The sequence below is a fragment of the Rhincodon typus genome, chromosome 2 (assembly GCF_021869965.1).
Source record: "Rhincodon typus isolate 14 chromosome 2, sRhiTyp1.1, whole genome shotgun sequence".
NCBI lineage: Eukaryota > Metazoa > Chordata > Chondrichthyes > Orectolobiformes > Rhincodontidae > Rhincodon > Rhincodon typus.
In genome coordinates, this window is record NC_063333.1 from 117,987,000 (window position 1) to 118,013,660 (window position 26,661).

A 26,661-nucleotide genomic window follows, 5' to 3' on the forward strand; every position below is an offset into this window, starting at 1 on the left:
GCCAGATTCTAACCACCATCAGGAAGGAGGAATTTTAGTTTTCATTTTATCTTTAAGGGCATCTTCCTTTTGAGGACAGCAGTTGTGGCTCTTGCCTTGCCACCTCCTAAATCCAGGCCACAATTCTTTCCCCTTGGAATGAAGAGCTTGATTTTTCTTTGATATATAATTGAAATGTTTTTCTTAAAACCTTAAAAATTGCACAATTATAGGTTAATTGCAAATTTTCCATGCATATCATTAAACTTTGTAGAAATTTTAACCTAAGGAATTTAGCAATTCTCCTACATTATTTAAATCAGCACAAAAAATGCAAGATTGTTCTTAAATGCACTGGTTTTTTGGTATTTGCAATTGACATTAATGTTAAATATCCATCCTTCAGGTGTACCTGGTTCAATGCCATCTGCAGGCTGGCAAGGAAATTTGCGTGCCGTAAAATGGAGTGATCAAAAGGGCCATGATGGTTGCCATGGTAACTTATTCTAAATTTAACTTTGACTCCTACTGCATATTATTTGGCTAGAATTTACCTGTATTTCCAATTTGTCGTATTGCATTATTGGTAATAGCAATTTAATCACACTCTTAATACTGAAGTGTGACTGCATCTGTTAGCTTTAATGAAACACTGCATATTATTATTTCTGTGATATTGTTCTTTGTTATGGAGTTGAAAGCAGCCTTTCAGTTTCAGTTGATCTGCATGTGGCACATTCCTGGTGCTTTCCCCATCTGTCGTCTCTCATGAGACGTGAAAAATTGACCAGATGAGCACCTGTATCAAGAACTTGCCAGAATTGTCTGAAATCGGCATTTGCATGGAAATTCTAATGCAGGTTCTGATGTGCAATCCATGTGATGTGTGCCTTGGTGTATTTGACTTTCCTACTTTTATCAGCATGAAATCTTTGATAAGGTTCTTGAATGAATGGCTTAGATTTCTTAATTTTGCAGTACAGGCAATTATTGTTAAATACATACTTCACCCATAGTACTTAACAACCAGGCTAACATGCTTGAATTCAACTACTGGACCTATGCCTCACCACCCACTTCACTTTCAACGGCCAAAAATATGAACAAATCAACAGGTCACCCATGGGATCACCTATCTCCGGACTCGCAGCAGAGGCAGTGATGCAAAGACTGGAAAGGATGGCCCTTCCACTAATCCAACCAAAACTATGGATACGCTCCGTGGACTACACCTTTGTCATCGTTAAACAGACCAAACTAGAGGAAACACACAAACTTATAAACAACACCCTCACTGGAAAAAAATTCACCAGAGAGGAGAAGAACAAACAGCTCCCATATCTGGGCATCATGGTATAGCGCAAGACAAATGGGGAACTCCAAATGAAAGTACACAGAAAAGCCACACACGGACCAAGTACTGAACTTCAACAGTAACCATCCCAACACAAACAAACGAAGCTGCGTGCAAACACTATTTAAACGGGCAACAGCACACTGCAGCAACACAGAACTATGCCAAGAGGAAGAAGAATACCTCTTCCAGGTTTTCAAGGATAACGGATATCCAAAAAACTGGGTCAGAAGATGCCTACATGAACAACATTAGGAAGATACTACACACCCCGACACACTCATCTCACTACCCTACATCATGAACATGTCAGAAATCACCACAAGACTCCTATGACTACTGGGCATCAGAGCGGCGCACAAGCCCACATCAACCCTACGACAACTGCTCACCCGAACAAAAGACCCACTCCCCGCCATGGACAGGACCAATGTCCTCTATAAGATCCCCTGCAGAGACTGAGAAACACTACATCGGACAAACGGGAAGGAAACTAAGAGTACACGAACACCAACTGGCTACAAAAAGACATGACCAATACTCCCTCATCTCAATCCACGTGGATAAGGAGGACCACCAATTCTACTGGGACAAGCTAAGCAGAGACCAGCATGGGAATTCCTAGAAGCCTGGTACTCCACAAAGAAAGCCATCAATAAACACAGAACTCGACCCCATATACACTCCACTACGAAGGAAAACCGGAAGTGAGGCAATCCAGCTTAATGGACTCCTGAGTTTAAAAACCAGGTGGGAAAATGCACCGGCGCTTCATCGGAGGCTGCACTGATGATGTTATCCAGCAGGGTAATGAAATGTCTGCAGAACAACAAGCCAGCTTGGCGAGCCAACCAACCTCAAGTAGTTTTTATTACTTGGAGTTAAAAAATAGGTTGGAAAAAATTTAAAGGGTTAACATTACAGTATGGTAGGAAATTGGAAATAGACACTAGTGTAGCAGCTCAGTGCAGGGCCTCTGCACGTGGTCTGACCACCTGTGCCAGATACCAGTCCGACAGCCATGCCGCTCTGCTGTAAGCCCCATTCTGTTCCATATGGGCGCTCGGCTGCTCTAAGGTAAATGGCAGGATTACCCCCTTACACCAGTCTATGTCCAGGACTCTCTGCCTGCGCGCTGCTCCAAGGCTCGCTGCTCGCAGTGTTCTGGGGCTCACCGGGCTTGCCTGCAGGTCCCAGTGTACAAGGCCACATTTCCCTGCGCTCGCTCCACCGCGGGACCCCAGTCCGTGCTCGCTCCGCGACTCTCCTCTCCAGGTGAGGAGGTGGGGAAGAAAGGGAAAGCTACAAAGAGGAGGGGAAAAATAAATGGAAAAGAAATAAAGAACCCGGCGAGTAGAGGAGCTCCAACAGGAGCATCCTACTCTGCCACCATCTTACTCAAGTTCTTGGTAAGTTAGCTAGTATAGTTTTAATTAGGATTGGGAAACTATTATAGAAAATTCTGAAGAAGTAATCTCCACTTGGAGAGGCAGGGTTTGATCAGGGGTAGTCAGAGTCCTAGAGATCTACAGCATAGAGAAAGGCCCTTCAGCTCATCATATACATGCCAAGCAAAAACAAGCACCAACTAATCTAAACAATAATCCAAAAGGCCTGCAGATGCTGGAAATCAGAAACAAAAGCAGAAATTGCTAGAAAAAGACTCAGCAGGGTCTGGAAAAATGTCACTGAACTCAATGTTAATTCTGCTTTCTCTCCACAGACACTGCCAGACCTGCAGAATTTGTCCTAATTAATCTAATCCCGTTTTCCAGGATTTAGCTCATAGCTTTTAAATGCCTTGGCATTACAAATGCATATCTAAGTACTACTTGAATGTTATGAGAGTTTCTGCCTCTACTACCCTTGCAGGCAGACAGTTCCAGATTCCCACCATCCTCTGGGTGAAAAAACGTTTTGCCTCCCACCTCTAAACCTCCAGTCCCACGCTTAAATGCATGTTCCTTGGTCATTGATCCTTCCATCATTGGGTAGTCAGGAATAAACTTTTCCCAATGTACTTTTTTTTTTTTTTTTTTAAACATCTCAATCATGGCCCTTCTTGATCTCCCTGCTGTAAGGAAAACAACCCTAGTCAGTCCCTGATCTATGTATATTTCCCGCAGATATGTTTGCTGTAGATCACCTTGGTGTCCAGCAGCTGATGCATGCTGTAGCAGCAACACATCACCTGTTCTGCCATCACTATCATATCTTGGTTAACTTCTTAATTACTCTAGTTGCCATGCTCTTTTCGCTTCATTGCAGTTGAATTGTTTTTACATCGTAAATAGCATGTTCAGTATAAAAATTAATTTTATGTAAAAAGAGAAGACCAATCAGAGACCCAAAAATAACCAAGACCATACTTTAATTAACACTAGGAATATTCACTAATCCTACTCTCTATTCGGCTGCTTTTCCTGTATTTGTTATGCTGTGGTTTGTGATGTCACTGCTGCTGGTTTCACTGCAGATCAGCCTCTCAATCCTTACCTTTATCCTTTCCTGCTTACCTCGGTGCTGGAGAGTTTATTTTTCACAGTAAACTTAGTTAAAGCATCTACATCCCCTCCACATCAAATTCCCACTCTGAAACACTCCTAGCTGTTCTCATTCAACCTTTATCTCAGTCAGACAAAGTTTCCACTCGCGTTAACCATTACTCCTCAGTGACCATGCTCTAGTAACTCTATGTACAGTGATCAGCACCTTATTTGGCAAGGTATTTCAGGTTCTTGAATACTAACACAGACACTCCTGCATTTGTTTCTTTAAACTGCAAACACTTAACACATGTATAACCTTGATTACATTGGTATCCTGGAGCTCCTGCATGCTACAGTTTTGACACTGCCTGTGCTGCTATTCTCAATGAATATTAAATTATTTATTTGGAGTATTCACTTATGTTGCTTTTTACGCATTATAACTCTAACACCAATGTGTACACTGTTTTAAACTTCAGGTTTAATAGGCTTTAACCAAAGGAGTCTCACTTAGGAGTCTTTGAGTCAATCCACATCCAACTATCTGTTCTGAAAACTCTGTTTACATTTTGAGAAATTCCATCACAGCAGCTGAGACAACCCACAACATCCTAAAACGATCATCATCACCTTTTTTAAATAAAGCAACCTAGGACAATTCCTTTTTGTTTTTACAAGAAAAATAAATAAATTTGCTCTACTTCCCCATGTAAGTGGATTATTCAAAAAAGTCTTGGGTTCCAGATATGTATCCCAAATTTCACTAAAGGTCACATCCAATCTGTGTACTAAATTTTGGTGAAATGTATTAGTCCTCTTGAGAGATAGAGGGAGGGAGTGTGTTTACAAAGAGTAAATCAGGATTAAACATTAATTCCTCCTTCAATGGTGGAGGCAATAAGGAGCAATTATCAGAACTATTCACTCTTTGAACAACATTCTCTCAAATTTCCCTACAACATTCTGATCCCAGCACCTCTCACCTCTCCAATTTGTCAGGTCCAAATCATGGGTGGATTGCAGGGAATTGAATAAATAATCTACACCCTCTCCTCTGTACAGTTCTGAGTGAGCGCCTGTGGTTATTTTTTTGAGATCATGCTCTGCTGGATGTGAAGGATCCTATGAATGAATTTAGAGTGGGCGAGTTCTCCCCAGTACTCAAAGTTCAATCCTTATCTAACATCACTTTTTAACTAATCATCCAGTCATATCTCATTGTTACTTTTGGCACCTGCCTTTGGCCAATTAGATGATGCATTTTCTGTCAACGTTGACTACACTTCAAAAGGCAATGCTATTTTACTGTACATTAGCTTATCCTGTAGCAATGGAAAGTATTAAATTGGCTTTTGAGCATTGTGGGATTTCCTGAGGATGCGGACGTGCGATTAAATGTTTGTTCACTATTAATGTCGGATAAATGTAGGATTTGTCATTGGAAAAGAACTACTTCCAAATGATACATGACATTTTGTCCAAAATATGGCTAATCCATCATTTAGTGTTCTTTACCTTGTCCCAATGACTTCTGAATAGTTATTGTTGCTTCATTCAATTTATGGTGTTGTAAATAGGACCATAGGAGCAAGAATATCATGTTTGGCCCCTTGAGCCTGCTCCATCTTTCAGCTAGGTCATGGCTTGTCTTCTCCTTCAACACCATTTTCCTACCTCCTTGATATATTCAGTACCTGGAAATCTATAAATCTTTAAAAATAGACTGAATAACCTGACCCTTCAACAGCCCTCAAAGGGTGCTATATCTCGTGAATTTTTCCATGCCAAAATGAAGTAATACTTCAAATCTTTGTCCCCGGTACCAGATTGTCCAGCCAGGGAAACCTCTACTGGTTTGATTTTGTTTATTACACATATGGAAAAACAACAATATTATTGCAAAATATCTGCAGCCTCATGACTATGTTGCAATTAGTCACCACTATGTCAACCAGCTACAATAGTTAAACATATGAGCTATCAAACCAGGCTTCGTTCTGGGATCTGACATGTCCTAGCATCAGTTCTACAGCATAGAAACAGACACTTCAGTCCAACTGGTCTATGCCAACTATAATTCCAAACTACGCTAATCCCATCTGCCTGCCCATATCTCTCCAAACATTTTTTCATTTAGGAACTAATCCAAATATCTTTTAAATGTTCTAACTCTACCTGCATCTAACGCTTCCTCCGGAAGTTCATTCCACACACGAACCACTCTGTAAAAATTGTCCAATATTACCATTATGTGGGGTCATAATAAAATCAAAATTAACAAAAAAGCAGAATGTAAGGATTAGTAGAAGCTAAAAAATTGGTATAAAAATTTCCCAAAGGATCGCTTTAAAAAATAGAAATTGGAGTATGAGAGAAAATATACAAACCATAATAGTGCTGAAATTTTGTACCCCAACACCATTCTTTTACAAATACTCCATCACTGACAAGGTTCGCTCCTATCTCAACTGGAGTTGACTTCCAAGACCATCAGCATGAACCTTCACAGTTCTGATGATTTAAACTTTTTCAGACCTAACAAGGCCAAAGATTTTTGTCCATGCTGCCTAGGCTTGGAGGTCACACAGACTAGAAGCCACTTATGCTAAGGTAACTGTTTCCTCTGAACTAAACTTGATTCTCTTGCTGGGAGAAACTAAATTGAACTCCTTGTTCCTCTGAACTGAAACATTTAACATTCTGTTCTGAAATCAAAACTGAACTAATGGCTTGACATGTTTACCCTTTTTGTCATAAACTCAACAGTATAAACATTTTATCCATTAGCACTACAAGGGTTCTCCTAGGCACTTGATTGCTGTTGCATGCTTTCTTAGAATTGATGCATTTAGGTTACTGTTCCAAAACCTTCGCAGGACTGACACACATCCAATGGCTCTATTTTGAAATCCAAATCCCATATATTGTCCATCTTTTTATCATCATTGTTAACTTTCTTAGTCATGGATGGTGTATATTTCTCAATCTTTAGCTCAATAAAATAGGAGCTGTAAAACTTTTCCTTCAATATCTCTCGCTGCTTCTCCATTACCTTTCAACCTATTTTCTTGTCTATTATTGGCCAGTTCTATCTTTTATATGCTTTATTTATCAGATCATCTCTCGCCCTTTTTAAAATGTAGATAAAAGAGCAACAACTTATTGAATTGCTTCTGTTAGCTCAGCCTGTCAGTTGAGAAATCCCCTTAAATCTCGCTTGCATTTCCAGAGCCTGCTTTATTCTTTTCACATTTGGTAAAGAACTGTGTGCACAGATTGCTAATTTGGAACTATAGCTCCATTCCTTCACTGCTGGGTCAAAATGCTAGAACTGCATTGAGTGTACCTATGCCGCATCAACTATAGTGGTTGAGGATGGTGCTGAGCTGCCTTCATCTTAAGGACAATTAGGTCTGGCAATAAAATGCTGGCCTAGCCTGCAATGCCTACATCGCATGATTGAATAAGTTTTTAAATAAACTAACCAAGATTCTGTACAGGTTTGAAACCACTTTTCCGAGTTTAGTCTCTAGCCTTCTGATTTTGTTTACATTTCTCATGTCTTTGTTAACTGATGTTACTCACTTGTAGGGAATCTGAGAGATTGTGTACTGTTTACCTCCAATTTTTTTGATGCCCAACCACAATTTGAAAGTTCACATACTGATTTCCCATTTAATTGAAGTGTGGCAAGTTTTGGTGGAGTTAGCAAACAGTTAAGATCAATAGAGGAGCTAAAATTGTAAGAAGTACTGCCCAGAAAATGCAAGTGTGTAGACAGAGGCACAAGTTCCTTTATTCTCAGAAAAGTAATATCTCTGCAAACTGATATTGTCACTTCAATATTTGCAGACATCTGTAGCCTCCATGAAGATGAATTGTTCCCTGACTCTGATAACAACAAATGTCTTCAATATGTTTTACTCTGCTCCCTTTTAAGTGCTACAAGGAATAAATCAAGGATAGTGCAGTTTTTGAGCACAAAATCAAAAACTGACAGCTGAATTGTTTGCAACAGCTGTTGTATGAACTTTCCCTATAACAGTGATAGCTAGAATGAGAGGGAAGTGAGGTGTAGCTCTGTTTGAGATACACTGCTACATGGTGGTACTGTACACAAGGCAATCAATTTTTGATCAATCAGTTGAGCTCTTTGAGAGCCAGAGGTGCCCTTTAGTACTTGCCAATTAAGGGCAAGAGAACAATGGCCGTGTGTGTATATCCTGAACACGGTTGCGAAGTTGAATAGTTTGGAGGTGGAGAGGTAGTCTTAGCTTGTTGGTAAACATCATTGGTTTAGTAATTCAGAACCCCAAGTTCTGGAGATGTGAATTCAAATCTGACAATGGCAGATGGTGAAATTTGACTTAAACATAATTTGGGAATAAAAGGCTAGTCTAATGGCCACTATGTAACCACTGTCAACTGTTGGAAAAGCCCTAATATTCACTAATGGCCTTTTAGGGAAGGAAATCTACCATAGATGTGACTCCAGATCCACGGTAACGTTATTCATTTCTTAACTACCCTCTGGGCAATAAATGATGGTCTAGCCAGCGATACACAAGTTCCATGAACAATTTTTTAAAAACGACAAAGGGGCTCTTGAGGCATACTTTAGCAGTGAAGGTTAAAATCAGAATTGTCAATCCAGCCACATGTATTACTGCCAGAAATATCCTCAGGTAGGTGTGGTTCAGCTTGTTATTGTAGCTACAATTTGAAAACCCAGGAAAACCACTAACAGCCATCCGATTTTTGTTTTATTTTCCTCTCCACCCCCATCCCCCATCGCCCCAACAATCCTGTGCATCTCCTCTCTCCTTTGCTGATTGCAGGTTCTAGAAGGCAAAAATAACTGAACTGTCATAACAAAGTTATTATTTTAATGATCACCCCACTCTATCAATCATTCTTCCATTGACCAAATTAAGCCAACACAACTGTCAAATATTTTCAAGTCCCCTTCAATCTGCGAATTTCCTGTCTTTTTGCCTGAAATTGAGAGAGCCACAGATTTGCCACTTCTCTCCAAGAGTAGCTGTGCTGCACCAGTGCACTGGACTATTTGTGGTCTGCCTCCAGTCATCACCCTCCATCCTTGTTTTGCACTTATTTCTCCTGGCAAGAGTAAAAGGAAAAAAAATCAGAGTAACAGAGGGCCAAGCATCCACCCAGTAGATGCATTGCATTTGGTGGAAGTCAGAGACAAGTGTGTTTTGTAGGTTAAGGGTCAGGTGACTGTCAGCTGAGTGGGAGTATGTAACGTGGTAAGGAATTACACAAGAATTAAAAGGTGGAGGTTACTTAATTTACATGGGTGTAAGAATTGATATTATGGAGCATGCTTGATGAGGACGGCGGAGGGAAAGGCGAGTGGAATTTACATGTCGGATCAAGGCAAATAAGCAATCTAATCACACTTGACCTGGTCTTGTGAAGCTATAAAACCAATTCTTTCACTGAACTCAACCAGTGACTAATGTTTTTGTTGTTCTCCTTTAGCCTCTCCCAATGACACATTTTCACAGTTGTCGTCATGTCGCTGGAGAAAAATATTTTCTTTCTCTTCCTGATTCCAGTGAGTCATTATTAAATCTGGGTGTTGCCCTTGCCCCATTCTGCAATGAACTTGTATAGCTCCTGCCTTCTCAACTTTATTTCTATACTGGGCCTTGTTTGACTCCATCTCGTCATGCATGTTTGTTGTGGGCACAGTGTGCTGTTTGCAGATGCACAGTCAAATTTCTTCCCTCAATTTACATAAAAAGTAAGAATCTGACCCACTGACTACATTTTGGGTTTCAAATATGCCTTCAGCCCTCCACGCCCATCCTTTGTGCTGGTTATAAGGATAGCAATGATTTGTGAATTGAGACCATTTGAAGTAACAATGCATATGTCAATTTTTATATTTGCATTTTGGTCTTGTGGGAACAATGTGGAGAAAAACTTTGATTCTGCCATCTGTAAGTACTTTAAAATCAAACGCATAGCAGCTCTCGTATAAGTTTGGCTATCCTACTATGATAAAAAGCTGTATGCATGCATACTTTAGAATAATGAAGGGTTCCTTTAAGACACACCTGACAATTGCTGTTTCTTTCTCACTGAACAAACCACTGAGTATGGTTTAGCATTGGAATGTAGGTGAGGTGCCAGAAGACTGGAGGTTGGCTAACGTTGTGCCACGATTGAAGAAAGCCATGGAACTATAGACTGGTGAGCCTGACATCGGTGGGGGGCAAGTTGTTGGAGGAAATCCTGAGGGACTGGATTTACATGCATTTAGAAAGGCAAGGACTGATTAGGGATAGTCAACATGGCTTTGTGCATGGGAAATCGTATCTTGCTAACTTGACTGAGTTTTTTTGTTTGAAGAAGTAACGAGGGGGATAGATGAGGGCAGAGTGGTGGATGTGATCTAAGTGGACTTCAGTAAGGCATTCAACAACGTTCCTCATGATAAACTGGTTAGTAAGGTTAGATCACGTGGAATACAGGGAGAACTAGCTACTTGGATACAGAACTGGCTGAAAGGTAAAAGACCGGATGATGATGGAGGATTGTTTTTCAGATTGGAGTCATGTGACCAGCGGTGTGCCACAGGGCTCGGTGCTGGGTCCACTGCCTTTCGTCCTTTATATAAATGATTTGGATGTGAACATAAGGGTATAGTTAGTAAGTTTGCAGATGACACTAAAATTGGATGTATAGTGGACAGCAAAGAAGGTTACCTCCGAATACAATGGGATCTTGATCAGATGGGCCAATGGGTGGAGGAGTGGCAGATGGAGTTTAATTTAGATAACTGTGAGGTGCTGCATTTTGGAAAGGCAGATCAGGGCAGGGCTTATACACTTAATGGTAAGGCCCTGGGGAGTGTTGCTGAACAAATAGACATTGCAGTGCTGGTTCATAGCTCCTTGAAAGTGGAATCGCAGGTAGATAGGATAGTGAGGTAAAGCAGGAACAAAAACAAAGTTTCTGGAAAAGCTCAGGTCTGGCAGCATCTGTGGAGTAGAAAACAGTTAACGTTTTGGGTCTGGTGACCCTTCCTCAGAACCGATGGTGGCTGGGAAAATGTCAGTTTATATGCAGAGAATAGGGAGGTGGGTGGGCTAGGGAGTAAACGATAGGATAGAGCCTAAAGAAAGAGAGAGAGAGACAGTTGGACAGACAAAGGAGTTGCTAACGATCATGCTGGGAGAGTGAGTAGTTGTTAATGGGGACTGTTAGTGACTAACAACAGTGGGTGTGTAGTGGCAGGCTATGTGGTAACAAGGCCTGGTGTGTGGGGTGAGGGGCTGGGACATGGGAGAGTTTAGGCCCTAGAATTATTGAACTCCATATTGAGTCTGGAGGGCTGTAGGGTCCCAAGTGGAAAATGAGGTGTTGTTCCCCCAGCTTGCGTTGGGCTTCATCTGGTATGCTTGGCTTCATTGGTCAGTGCACTGAGTATGGAAGTTAGGAGGTCATGTTGTGGCTGTATAGGACATTGTTTGGGCCACTTTTGGAGTATTGCATGCAGTTCTGGTCTCCCTGCTATAGGAAGGATGTTATGAAACTTGAAAGGGTTCAGAAAAGATTTACGAGAATGTTGCCAAGTTTGGAGAGTTTGAGCTATAGGGAGAGGCTGAATAGACTAGGGCTATTTTCCCTGGAGCTTCAGAGGCTGAGGCGTGACCTTTTATAGAGGTTTCTAAAATCATAATGGATAGGGCATGGATAGGGTAAATAGACAAGGTCTTTTCCTCACCCTGGGGAAGTCTGAAACTAGAAGGCAGAGCTTTAAGGTGAGAGTGGAAAGATATAAGAGGGACATGAGGGACTACTTTTTCATGTAGAGGGTGGTGTGTGGAATGAGCTACTAGAGGAAGTGGTGGAGGCTAAAATAATTACAACATTTAAAAGGCATCTGAATGGGTATGTGAGTAGGAAGGGTTTAGAGGGATATGGGTCAAAGCTGGCAAATGGGGCTAGATTTATATAGGATATTTGGTTGGCATGGACAAGTTGGACCAAAGGGTCTTTTTCTGCGCTGTATAACTCTGACTCAATGAAAACTTTCCAGTTTCTAAATTGAATCCAGGTTGCACTAATCCAGGTTCCTCTTGTAGAAGTATTTTTCTTGTTTGTTGAGAGATTTTAAGACAAAAAACCACTGATAAATTCAAAGAAAATATTCTGCCCAGCCTGAGGTCACTGGAGTAGCTTTGTTGGAGAAGGCCAATTTCTATTGCATCCACATGGCAACATACTGACCAATCAGAATTTACTTCTCTGGGCTGTGATTTAAGATTTAGTTAACTGCGCTTGCTACCATCTCCAGCCAATTGCATTCTCTTCTCTCGCTGTAAAATAGTCTCTTCTTTTTTCCCAAGTCTCGTGTTTCCAAGTTCTGATGTGTGCAAGATTTTTTTAAAAAATGCTTCAACTTCTTGTTGTCTTTTAGCAGTGTTTTTAAGGTCTGTACGACCAAGCATTTATTTTTATTTTTCAGAATGTTGAATATGTTTGTATGTATATATTTTGTTTTAAGGGTAGAAATGTAATAAATGATCCTTAAGAATTATAAGTAACAGGTGCTGAACTGGTGGTATAGTCGGCAGTGAAAAAATGTTATCTAAGATTACAAAGGGATCTTCATCAATTGGGTCAATGGACCAGGGAGTAACAGATGGAGTTTAATTTAGATAAATGCAAAGTGTTGCATTTTGGTAAGACTAACGAGGGCAGGAATTACACAGGGCCTTGGCGAGTGTTGTGCAAAGACCTAGTGGTTCAGGTACACAGTTTCTTAAAAGTGGCATCATTAGTAGACAGGGTGGTAAAGACGGTGTTTAGCATGTTTGCCTTCATTGCTCAGACCATTGAGTATAGGACTTAGGATGTCATTTTGCAGTTGTGCAGGACATTGGTGAGGCCACTTTTGAGTAAAATCATAAGTTGCTGGAAAAGCTCAGCAGGTCTGGCAGCATCTGTCGACCACCCACTTTTGGAGTAATGTGTACAGATCTAGTTGCCCTGCTATAGGAAGGATACTATTAAATTGAAGAGGGTTCAGAAAAGATTTACCAGGATGTTACCAGAACTGGAGGATTTGAGTTATGAGGAGAGGCTGGGACTTTTTTCACTGGGGCGTAGGAGGTTGAGGGGTGGCCTTTTTAGAGGTTTATAAAATCATAAGAGGCCTATATCAGATGAATAGCAAAAGTCTTTCGCTAAAGTGGGGGAGTTCAAAACTAGGAGGCATATTTTTAAGGTGAGAGGAGAAAGATTTAAAAGGGATCTGAGGGGCAACTTATTCATGCAGAGGGTGGTTTGTAAACTGAATGAAATGCCAGAGGAAATGGTAGATGCAGTTACGGTTACAACATTGAAAAGACATTTTGACAATGTGTGAAGAGGAAAGGTTTAGAGGGATATCGGCCAAACCCAGGCAAGTAGGACTAGTTCAGTTTGGGGAAACTTGGTCGGCATGGTTGAGTTAGACCAAAGGGTCTGTTTCCATGTTGTATGACTCTGATTTCATAACTGTAAGAACCTGGACTTGATATTGAGATATGGCACAACTGAGTAATAAAGGGCTTTCTAAAGTTGTTGTGTAATTTATGGTCTGACTGAAGTTTATGGCGGACTTCTTGTGTCTTGCAGGTCATTATATCAGAAACATTTGTATCTATGGGATTGGGGATTTGAAGTGGCTGGATAAAATGAACTGCATGTTTGCCAATAAATTCGAACTCCATTCCTATCCACCAACCGTACAATGCCTAGAATACCGGATCCTCAAACGAGCTTGGAATCAGAGCACCATTGCTCTGCAGTCAGCCTCCTGAAAGTGACTTCAAATGAATGCTAAACATCACGGGACATGAAAACAAGAACATAAACTGATGAACAATCTGGGATGTACTTGATATTTTACAATTTAAAAAAAAAAATGAATGTGGTTTTGTTTGTTTTATTTCATATAATTTTCTTTTGACAGCATTGGAATGTTGAAAATACCCTTTTTTTAAAAAAAAAAAAAAAAAAAAAAAAAAAACCCTGTAGGCACAATTTTCAAAAGTATGGGAACGTTCCCTACCATCTGCTCGTTTTTGGCGAGGATAATTTAATTTGTTCACAGTCCAAAGTTTAGAAGGATAGGGTCCGAGAAGTAACTAGTTAACATTTGGTTACAAGGGAACTTGAGCAAATAAACTTTATATACTGTAAGGTCCAAATCATTCATGCACAAGCTGCACTTGCACTTTCCATGAATAGCTGCTCAATAACTGTACGAAAACATTGAGATCTTTGTTCATGACATTTTATTTGGAAGTCACCTACTGTTATTTTGGAATAAGAAGATCATTTATGAGGCTGTGAAACTGACATATAAGCATTGACGGATTGCAGTGCAGTGCTTCTTGGAATGGAGCTTGTGATATGCCCAGATTTGATTTCCTCTAGTGAAGCTTGTACCAAGAGTGGGATTTCTTGTCAAGTCCCTCTCTAATACTTATCAAAAATTTGATTTGTGTGAACTGAAGTATTTGTAACAAAATGAAAGTCTCTGAAGCTACTGGCAGATGTTCTACTAATAAAGTTACTTATTGTAAATCTAGACATTTAAAAACTGATTTGCTTGAAGTAATGCTTTAAAAAGGACTGAAATTCTTGGAAACATTGAGAATTCTTCTAGAATGTGACACAGGTGGATGAAGGCAGAGATCAATGAAGCTGAAAATACACATTTAATCTCAAGGCAGTAACAAAGGCACAATATTGTGGATGCTGGAAATCTGAAACAAACAAAATACTGGAGAATCTCAGCAGGTCTGGCAGCATCTGTGGAGAGAGAAACAAGGTCCAAAATCACACGACTGCAGGTTATAGTCCAACAGATTTATTCGAAAACGCAAACTTTTTCGGAGCCTCGCTCCTGCTTCAAGTGTTAGGAGTTAGGCTCCGAAAGCTTGTGTTTTCAAATAAACCTGTTGGACTATAATCTGGTGTCATATGATTTCTGACTATGTCTACCCAGTCCAACGCCAGCACCTCCACATCAAGAGAGAAACAGTTAACATTTTTTTGAATCTGGTGTGACTCCTCTTCAGAATTGCTCTGAAGAGTCATACCAGACTCTAAGTGTATTCTTCCTGAAGCATTTTCCAGTCTTCCCCTTCAAGGTGCTGACTTAACTGCAGTGTAATCAATCATTATTGAATTAAAGCCATATTTTTTGTTAGTTTTATTAAATTATTATGCTACAATCATTTTGAAATGTGCAGTGACAGCAGTAGTTACAAAGACAGATTGTCCTATTCATTAGTAAATAATTCTTAAGTGCAAGATGAATATAGTTTCTTAATGATGCAGTGTAGGCACCACTGAAATGAACAGCATAGCAATCGGTATAGTGCATTATCAAATGCAATATGCTGATAAAATGAGCAATGACTTTTTTTTTCTCCTGGAAGTTTGTAATGCTTTAAGATTGCAAATCAGACAGTCTTGGATGTTTCTTTTTGTAATGTGATCATCTTACTGACCTCTTTGATTAAAGAACTGATTACATTTATGATAGATCATCTGTGTTTCATTTGGGTGCAATATTCATCATTCACACTTAGATGAGTGATTACTGTGGTCCCTTTTAAGAAATAAAATTCTCATGAATTTTGATTTGGCTTTAATATGTATTTTAAATATCAATTCTTCCAGCAATTGCTGGAAGTAAAATCTTCCCCAAGGTACACTACCAGCCAACATTTCACCTTTCTTAATTTTAGCAGGAATGCAGGTTTGAGATGTTTTATAAAGTAACCATCCACAAATAATTCTTCTATATTAGGGGTGGTTTTGATCATTTGTCCACCTGTCTAGTATTTTTAAAAAAAAATAAAAGATGTGGAAGTTCACAGAATAATACAAGGTTTTGTCCAAGCTGGCTGTTTCACACCTACAGAATTGGCTTGGAGAGCTTTCCAGGCTTCCCTAATAGCTGCTTTCATGCTATATTTGGACTGAATTAAGAGTTCTATTATCCATATGATGTCTAATTTTAATTAGACATACTTTCATTGGTGATGAGGCCTTTGACATCCATGACCTTATTGTGAATGACTACACTTATGTTGGGACTTTTAAAGATTGACCTTCTAAAGAAGGACCTCTCTTGGTCTTGCTCTTTCATGTGACCTCTACCCACATGATTTTGATCAAAAGTTCTGACTTCCTTGTATTACATATCAACCACAACCACCTACTCTCCTTCAAACTCCTTTACTTTCTGTATCCAGACCCAGATCAAACTCTTGGACATATAACCAAACAAGTCTTTTAAACTTCAGGTTTGTTTTTTATTTGACCCCACCCACCACCATCTACCCTGCTCTGTTGACTGTCTACTTTTGTTTCCATAATATCATCCATCTCTGCTCACTTCCTGCTGAGGTCCTCATCTATGCCAACGTCAATCTTTGACTTGATTATTTAGATGTTTTTCAGGTTGGTCTCCTATCTTACACCTTTCATAAACTTCAGCAAATCTAAAATTCTACCTATATCCTATCATATGTTTATTAATCTTCATTTAGTCTCTGGTCCCCTCATGGCTCAAATTCAAAAGTTTACAATCTTGTTTTCAAATCCTTTCATGCCTTCCCTCTCCCTATTGCGAACTTTCTCCAGTCTTTCAAGAACTGAGTTGCTCCATGTCTGGCCTTGTGCGTAACCTGTGTACCCTTTAACTCTGCAACCAATGTCGGGGTAGTGCTGTTGGGTTCTACATCATTGAAATCCCACTCTAAACTCCTTTACCTTATTAACGTGTCCTTTAAAATCTATTTCTGTGAATCTTCTCGACAGAATTCCTGACATTACTTTTCTGTTTCCAAACTACAATATGGACAGATGTCCATTGGGCCACTAAGTCTGTAGGAACACTTTCACAAAATGGTCTTGTTGTCTCTACTTGATCTTTCCCAATAGCCCTCCTTTTTTTTTCTCCTAACATCTATGCCTTTCCCTTTTACAAGCTACCATTACCTCTGTATCCACTACCCTATCAGATAGTACATTCCAAATCTTTAACATTTATTGAATAAAACAATTTTTCATATTATCTCTGGCAAAAGAACCAAACAACTTAACTCTTTTGGTTACAGACCCTACAGCCATTGGATACAATTTCTCTTTATTTACTGTATGATACCCTTTGATATTGAACACCTCTAACCAATCACTTTTGTGTCTTCTCCACTCTAAGGAAATCAATCTCAGGAGCTCCAGTGTATCCAGGTAATGTACCTATTGTTCCTGGAACCATTCTTCTAAATCTCTTGTACATTGTATCCAAAGTTTTTGGGTATGATTCACCCCTCATTGAAGGTAGTAACAAGGGGAAATAATTCCATGAGACGGTCCCGAAGGGCTACACGTTCTCTTCTCACTACCTTTTGGAAATTAAGTTCTGAGCAAGAAGGTCTTTGGGAAACCGCAACCTGAAATGAAAAGTTTTTCAAGGGCCTCCACATTTCCCATTTCCTTGATTACCTGCCTTCCCAGTGCATGAGAAGTTGGCTAGTTCTCTGAGTGGGAAACCAGGGTGACCTTCTTACTAGGTTAGGGGAGGTGGTGTGAGGAACCTTCTATTTGTCCCAATGTTAGGGCAATATTGTAGGGGAGGTGCCGGCTTATTGGTATTATTGCTAGACTCTTAATCCAGAAATTCAGCTAATGTTCTGGGGATTGGCATTTGAATTCCATGACAGCTGGTAGAATTTGAATTTAATAAACAAACAATATCTGGAATTAAGAAACTATTGATGACCACAAAACCATTGTCAGAAAAACCCATCTGGCTCACGAATATCCAACAGGTAAGGAAATTTGCCACCCTCCTCTGGTCTGGCCTACATGTAACTCTACACCTACAGTGTGGTAGTTGACTCTTAAATGCTCTCTGAAATGGCCTGGTATGCCACTCAGTTTTACCAATTGCTATGAAATTTCAAAGAAATGAAACTGGACGGACCACCTAGTATCAATTAGGCACTAGGAAAGACCAGGCAGAAACAGCCGTATCAACCCTGCAAAGTCCTCCTTACAAACATCTGAGCGTTAGTGCCAAAATTGGGAGAGTTGTCTCACAGATTAATCAAGCAACAAAAACAAAGTTGCTGGAAAAGCTCAGCAGGTCTGGCAGCAAATGAAGCAACAGCCTGACATAATCATACTTACAGAATCATTCCTAACAGATAATGTCCCAGACACCACCATCACCATCCTTGGATATGCCCACCAGCAGAGGTGGTGGCACAGTGGCATACAGTTGAGAGGGAGTTGCTCTGGGAGCCCATAAAGTCTCATGACTTCAGGTTAAACATGGGCAAGGAAACCGCCTGCTGGTTACTACCTTCTGTTCTCCCTCTGCTGATAAGGGAGCACTCCACCATGTTGAACAACACTGGGAGGAAGCACTGAGGGTGGCAAGGGCATAAAATGTAGTCTGGCTGGGGGATTTCAATGTCCACCACAAAGAGTGGCTCAGCAGTAGCACTACTGATTGAGCTTATAAGATCCTAAGGGACATAGCTTCTCGACTGGGTCTGCGGCAGGTGGTGAGGGAAAAACATACTTGACCTCATTCTTACCAGTTTGTTGGCTGTAGATGCATCTGTCCATGGCAATATTGATAGGAGTGACCACCACACAGTCATTTTGGAGACGATGACCCACCTTCACATTGAGAATAGCCTCCATCATATTGTGTGGCACTACCACCATGTTAAGTAGGACAGACTTCAAACAGATCTAGCAACTCAGAATGAAGCATCCATGAAATGCTGTGGGCCATCAGCAGCAGCAGAAATGTACTCCGCCACAATCTGCAACCAAATGGCCTGGCATATTCCCCACTCAACCATTATCATCAAGCCAAGGGATCAACCCTGGTTCAATGGAGAGTGCACCATGAGCAGCACTGGGCATACCTGAAAGTGAGGTGTCAATCTGGCAAAGCTACCAAACCAACTATGAGTATGCCAAGTCAGCAAGTGATAGACAGAGCTAAGCTATCCCGCAACCATCAGGTCAGATGCAAGCTCTGCAGTCCTGCCACACCCAGCCGTAAATGGTGTTGGACAATTAAATAACTCACTGGAGGAGGGAGGTTCACAAATATCCCCATCCTCAATGATGGAAGAGCTCAACACATTAATGCAAAAGATAAGGCTGAAGTATGTGCAGCAATCTTCAGCCATAAAATCCAAGTGGATGATCCATCGCTGCTTTTTCCAGTGGGCCCCAGCATTACAGATATTAGTCCTCAGCAAATTTGATTCATTCCACATGATATCAAGAAATGGTGGGAAGCATCAGATACTGTAAAGGCTATGGGCCCTAACAGCATTCTGACAATAGTACTAAAGACTTGCTGCTCCCCTAACCAAGCTCTTCCAGCACAGTTTACAAAATACCCAGGTATGTCCTGTACATAAAAAACAGGACAAATCCAACCTGGCCAATTTTCGCCCCATCAGTGTACTCTCGATTATTATTAAAGTGATGGAAGGTGTCATCAACAGTGCTGTAAAGCAGCACCTGATGTGCGATAACCTGCTCAGTGATGCCGAGTTTAGGTTCCACCAGGGCTACTCAGTTCATGACCTCTTTACAGCCTTGGTTCAAACATGAACAAAACACTGAATTCCAGAAGTGAGACGAGAGTGACAGCCCTTGACATCAAGGCTGCATTTGACCGAACATGGCATCAACGAATCCTAGCAAAACTGGAATCAATCGGGGGCAAATTCTCCACTGATTGGAGGCATACCTGGCAGATAGGAAGATGGTCTTGTTTGTTGAAAGTCAGTCATCTTAGCTCCAGGACACCTCTACAGGAGTTCCTGAGGGTAGTCTCCAAGGCCCAACCATCTTCAGCTGCTTCATCAACAACCTTCCCTCCACTACAAGGTCAGAAGTGGGGAAGTTTATGATTTCACCTTGTTCAGCATTATTTATGACTCCTGAGATTGTGAAGCAGTCCATGTTCAAATGTGCAAGATCTGGACAAATCCAGATGTGGGCTGACAAGTGGCAATTAACATTCATGCCACACAAATGCCAGGCAGTGACCATCACCAATAAGGGAGAAACTGACCATCACCTCTTGACATTCAATAGTGCTACCATCACTGAATTCCCCACTATCAATTTCCTTAGAATCACCATTGACCAGGAACTCATTGGACTCACCACATAAACACAGTGATTACAAGAGTAGGTCAGAAACTAGGAATACTGTAGTGAGTAACCAACCTCCTGACTCCCTAATCTTTGTCCATCATCTACAAGACACAAGTCAGGAGTGTGATGGACTGCTTCTCATTTGCCTGGATGGGTGCAGCTCCAACAACACTCAAGAAGCTTGACACCATTCAGGACAATACAGTTCATTAGGCACCACATCCACCCCCTTCAGTAGCGACACTCAGTAGCAGCAGCATTTGCTATCTACCAGATGCACTGCAGAAATTCACCAAAGCTCCTCAGAAAGCACTTTCCAAACCCATGACCACTTGCATCTAGAAGGCAGCAGGTGAATGGGAACACCACCATCTGCAAGTTTCCATCCAAGCCATTCACCATCCTAAATTGGAATTATATCGCCATTCTTTCACTGTCGCTGGGTCAAAATCCTGGAATACCCTCCTTAATGGTATTGTGGGTCAAACCACGGCAAGTGAACTGCAGTAATTCAAGAATGTGGATCACCACCACCTTCTCAAGGGTAACTAGAGACAGACAATAAATACTGGCCCTCCAGAAATGCCCAAATCCCATTATAATTTCAAAAAACTGGAGGCATGGATGAGGAACAAGGAGGTGACCTCTGAAAGCGATTCTACTGCCCTTGTATCTGACTCTCCCTGGCTCCCTGTCCCCAAGACTAGAAGGTGAAAGAGACTTGCTTCTTGCTCCTGGATCTCCTGAGGAGTAGGCTAGCCAGCAGCCTTCAGGACCTAGAAGCTGCTGGCAGCTTCTGGTAACCTGGATGCCGGTGTCAAGGCCTATAATAGGTCAAGAATCTCGCCTATGATTACCTGTCAGCTCTTAATGAGCTGATTGGTGTGTGATAGGTCAAGGTATTTTTGACAGTGGGTGTGGCGTGGTCACTGTACATGGTCAGAATCTCAGAAAATATCGTGTCCCAACATCTTCCATAAAGTGTCGTGCCCAAAATTGCACAAAATGCTCCATCTGCAGCCACTTTAACTTTATATAAGTTCAGCAATGCTTCCTGGCTTTTCTATTCTATGCCTCTGTTTGGAAGGTTCAGGATCCTGAACATTTTACTAAGTACCTGTCCTGCCATTTTCACAGATAAGTGCACAAGCTGGTGTCACTTGGAATGGTCATAGGCTTTGAATGATCTCCTAATATCAAGTTCATTTCAACATCTACTTTAAAGTAATATCATTTAGCATGTATTATTTCTTCTTCTTGCTACAAAACATCGACTCGCTTTTCTATGTTGAATTTTATCTGTCACATATCTGGGTATTTTACCAGCCTGTCTATGTCCTTTTTGAATAATTATTATTTTCTACATCATCCATTCTGCATACTAATCTTTAATTTTCTAAAGTTATGCCATGTACCCCCACAACCAAAGCATTAATGTGTATGAAAATAGCACTCTAATGATATAACTGTTTAAGTCCCTCCCACTCAAAAAATAACAGTTCACCACAACTTTGTTATCTGTTCCTTAGACAATTTTAAATCTATGCTGTTACTGCCCTTTTTTCTAAATTAACCTAAGTTTCCAATCAACCTGTCCAGAGATCTTGTTACACACCTCTGGGACTTAAACACAGGCCTCCTGGTTCAGGGATAACACACCACTGTACGACAAGAAGCCCCCCTACTGATCTTTTTGTTATTTTACTTATTTTCCTAATCAACCTGTTCAGAGATCTCTGGAACAGGTGGGACTTGAACCCAGGCATCCCGGTTCAGCAGTAGGGACACTACTACTGTGCCACAAAAGGTCCCCTTACTGCCCTTTTTATTCCTTGAGCTTCTATTTTGCTCACTTGTTTACTATTCAGTAAATTGTCGCATGCCATTTGAAAGTGCATGGACTCAATATCAACTGCATTTCCCTCATACATCTTCTTAACTCCTTCAGGCTCACCAGTCTACAATTGCCCGGCTTTTCCTTGCAGGCTTTCCTAAACGATGGCACAACGTTAGTCATGCTCCAGTTTTCCAGTATCTCACTCGTGGCTGTCGATGATACAAATATCTCTGCAAGGGACCCCGCAACTTCTTCCCTAGCTTTTCACAATGTTCTGACGTATACCGATTTTGGCCCAGGATTTATCTACCTTTTTGAGTGTTAAAACCTCTAGCACCTCCTCTTTTGTAATGTGGAGGTTTTTCAAGACATCACTATACATTTTTCCAATTTTCCTAGCTTCCATATCTTTCCCCATAGTAAATACTGAGGCAAAATATTCATTTAGTATCTCATCCATCTCCTCATATAGACAGCCTCATTGATCTTTAAGGGGTCCTATTCTCTCCCTGGTATCTGTTTTGACCTTAATGAACTTGAAGAATCTCTTAGGATTCTCCTTAACCTCATTTGCCAAAGCTATCTCATGTCCACTTTTTGCCCTCCTGATTTCCCTTTCAAATGTACTCCTACTCCCCCTGTACCCTTCCAGAGATTCACTCAATTCCAGATGTTTATACCTGACATATGCCTCCTTCTTTTTCTTGACCAAAGTCTCAATATCTGTAGACGTCCAGTGTTCCCTGCACCTTCCAGCCTCGCCCTTCACACTGACAGGAATGTACAGTCTCTGAACCCTTGTTATCTCATTATTGAAAGTTTCCTACATGACAGATGTCCCGTTACCTGTGAACAGCCTCCCCCAATCAACTTCTGAAAGTTCCTGTTTAGTATCAGCAAAGTTGGCCTTATTGAACATGTTTTCACATTGAACCACAACTTCAAATAAAAAGTGGTGCTCCAGCTACCAGCATGGCTCCTCGAAATGCCCACCGTTTTTGCAGGATATGTGGCACAGTTTGTTCCAGTCTGTCTCAGATCCTTCTTCATTTCCTTTACTTTTTGATTCTATAATTACTGCTTCCTGTTCCTGCCTTGAACTGTTTCTAATTCCCCCTTTCTCTCTCCTTCACCTAATCTGATATTTCACTCTCTTCCCTAACATCTCTGTCTATCCCCAGAATGGAGATAATCAACAATCAATCATTACATGCTCATGAACTTCTGCAGCTGCCCTGACTACACTTGCTCACATCTTCTTCCCAGAAGGACACTTCTGAATTTTCAAAATATCTCCATCTCCGTTGCATCAGTTTAGACAATGCAATCTCCTGCACTAATGCTTCCAATTTATCTTTAACTTACCTCAGCTGAGGAATTCTCCCCCGAAAGATTGGTCGTCTACGATGTACAATCTATTCCTCTGCCATTTCTGCCATTTTCATTGCAATGCCAACACTAAGCACATCATTCCTTGCCTTCGCCTAACCTTTCAACATTCCAAAGGCACTCTTCAGCCGTCCCAAATCCCTCTCCCTATCCTGTAACACGTCTGTATGCAAGTGTAGGAGATGCAGCCCCTGACATTTTTTCCTACCTCCATTCTCACTGACCAAGGCTTTATGCCTTACTGACAGTGGACTGGTTTTGGGGAGTCAGGAAGTGGATTGCTCACCACTGAAGCCTGTGACATGCTTTTCTGGCCACACATTTATATGGTTGGTCCAGTTAAGTTTCTAGTTAATAATAACTAGAACTGAACTCCCAGAGTCTTTACATTATTTTCACGATGCAAGCCAGGATTTTATGAAACACTCTCCACTTGCCTAGATGGATGCATTAAAGAACAACACTAAAGAAGCTTGACACTATCTGGGACAAAGCACTGTGCTCATTTGCAATTTCCTCCACCACCTTCCATAATAATTTAATGTATCATTTGTGCACTGTAACTGTGTGTGTACCAGCTACAGGATGTATTTTAGCGATTTGCCAAACCACCTCTGACAGCACCTTTTAAATATGCGACCTCAACCATACAGAAAAATGGGGCCAGCTGATGCCTAGGATCACCACCAACTTCAAGTTCACCTTCAGGATAAATATAAGCTTGTTTGATCTGAAATCTTTGTAAAGGGTTTAGGGTTTTGAGAGTGGCACAGTGGCTCAGTGGTTAGCACTGCTGCCTCATAGTGCCAGAAACCTGGGTTCAATTCCACCTTTGGGCAACTGTGTGGAGTTTGCATATTCTCCCTGTGTCCACATGGGTTTCCTCAGGGTGCTCTGGTTTCCTCCCACAGTCCAAGGGCCATGGCCATATTGCATAGCGGAACAAACTTGATGGGCTAGGTATATTGGCCATGCTAAGTTGCCTGTAGTGTTCAGGGATGTGTGGGTTATAGGGGGATGGGTCTGGATGGAATGCTCTGAGGGTTGGTGTGGACCTGTTGAGCCAAAGGGCCTGTTTCCACACTGTAGGGATTCTATGATCTATGAAAGTTTTACTTCAATAGCTCCAGGGATAATGAATACAGAGAAGCTAAAGTTGCTCTTCTCAGAGCTAAGAAGCCTGAAGAGATTTGATGGAGATGTGTAAAATTAGAAAGGGTTTCAGTAGAATTAAAAAACCTGTTTCCAAAGGCTGAAAGATCAATAATCAGATGACCCAGATATAATTTAATTTAATGTGTTTGGCAGAAGTACCAGAGGTGACACAGGAAAAATATTTACACAAAAACAGCAGTTAGGATTTGGAATGTGCATCCCCCCTGATATTGAAGTGGATACAGATTCAAATTAGTGTTCATATAGAAATTGGCTAAATAATTGGAGGAAAAATGAGGGAATCAACAGATCAGGGGCAGGGGAGGTGACAGTGGTAGGACTGGCTGGATTTTTCTTCATGAGACCTGGTGGTAAACTGATGGGCTGAGTGACCTCCTTCTGTGCTGCACTATTCTATTGGACCCAAAATGTATCACAAAGATAGTCAATAGAAGCAGTTGAAGGTTAAAAGCAGGAGAGGAGTTAGATATGGGGCCCAGAAATAGGAGAAGCATGATTTGTCTTCCTGGATCTGGGCTCATCAGCTTCTCAATCTAAATTAAGAATGGACAATTACTGCTAAGCAATTACACAACAATTGAAGAAACAGGTTGAAAGGTAATTCTAATTCTTTACACTCCTATTTTTATTAAACTCATGTGGAGAACAATGTCAAATACTTTCTGAAAGTCCCTTCCTAGACTTGACAAGTCAGCCAAGACCTTGACAAGACTTACCCTTATAAGCCCATACTAATTCTCCTTGATTAGCTTGATTTTGGCAAAGTGGTCAGTAATGTGCTTTGAGGGTATAATTGTGCTATATTTTTCATTGTTTTAACTTGTACTGCAGAGAGAAATGCAACACACAATGCAATGACCTTTCTGTACATTTCCAACATTACATTGGCTGTGAAGTAATTAGGTTCAGTCCAACCTCAGTTATGTTCTGGCTTACCATACTCTAACCTCAAATTCAGGTTCTTGAGGCAATTGAGCAACTCATTTACAAGGTTTAAAATACGAATAGCCCTTGCAGAGATGGAAATCAGGCAAGCTTTTTGTTCTGGTCACACCTCAATAACACTGGCTGCTGGGAAGCAGGAAACTGGTGTACTGAATGTGATTGAGCCTGGACTTTGGATGCGGGTACCACCAGGCTTCAACATCGTGGTCCATGTTTGGATTCTGAGAACACTGATTTTCTAGATTCTTGAACAATATACCATGAAGTCAACTAACTGCTATAGAGCCACTTTTAGATGGGCATGCTTATAGCCACACATTAGCAAGACCTTGCAGCTGCATGTAGCTTCCTATCGCCATCTGGTGGTCAATAATGTTATTGCTGTGGAGTTTTCTTTACAGAGTAGACAAGGCTTTCTTTAAAATGCTGAACAGTTCTTTCCTGGTATCAGTGAATTGCTGTCTTTCTGGTGACTGAATGAATATTAACTAAGTTGTGTTCTTCATCTGCACAAATTAGATCCTTGGAGGAAAACTCTCTAATGAATCCCTTCCTACTCACAATGACTATTTTCACTGGAGCGTCAGAGGCTGAAGGGGCGGACCTGATAGAAGTACAGTCGGCTCTGCTATAAAGCGTGTTCCGGCAACGCAAATTGGCTATAACACAACTGATGAATAGGGGAACGCTATTGCTAAAACATGAACTTGTGTTGGCTGTAACACGATTCCATCGGTGCGCGAAGGAGTATGCATTGACATCACATGCCTGCCTTTAGTGCTAGCAGTGGCTGGTTAGCTGGTTTTAAAAACTGGTATGCTTTTCATAATGTAAAGTCATGTGGTGAAGCTGCCAGTGCAGACGAGGAGCATGAGATGGCATTTCCTCCCATAGTAAGAAAATCAATTGGCTACAACTTAGATCAAATTTTTAATTTGAATAAGATAGGTTTATACTGGAAGCAAATGCCATCAAGTGTCTACATTTCTACAAATGAAGCACATGCTCCACGCTTTTAGGTGGCAAAGGATCGTATGACTGTGTTGCTGGGTTCCAATGCCAGTGGAGACTTAAAGCTTAAGCCTGTGATGGTGTACCACTCTGCCAACCCACGAGCCTTGAAAGGTTACCTTAAGTCTAGTCTAGGCATCTACTTTAGGTCAAGCAAAAGAGGTTGGATGATGGGGCAAATTTTTTCTGACCTTGTTGTTGATGTTTTGGAAGAAGATTTCAGAAAATATTGTAGGAAA

The 26,661-nt window shown here is 41.0% G+C and overlaps 1 protein-coding gene across 2 annotated transcripts in view; it reads left to right on the plus strand.

Moving 5' to 3' along the window:
- Positions 1-14,433, plus strand: part of LOC109937915 (N-acetyllactosaminide beta-1,6-N-acetylglucosaminyl-transferase-like) — a 29,314-nt gene extending 14,881 nt beyond the window's left edge. The window contains exons 2-4 of one of the 2 annotated variants that reach the window (XM_048617437.1): positions 386-475; positions 9,328-9,403; positions 13,480-13,571. In XM_048617437.1, coding sequence (XP_048473394.1) covers positions 386-475; positions 9,328-9,398 — 161 coding nt within the window. In that variant the 3' untranslated portion in view covers positions 9,399-9,403; positions 13,480-13,571. Of the gene's footprint in view, positions 1-385; positions 476-9,327; positions 9,404-13,479 lie in introns of both variants that reach the window. The other variant, XM_048617430.1, reaches the window with a different exon arrangement.
- Positions 14,434-26,661: the final 12,228 nt, after the last annotated feature.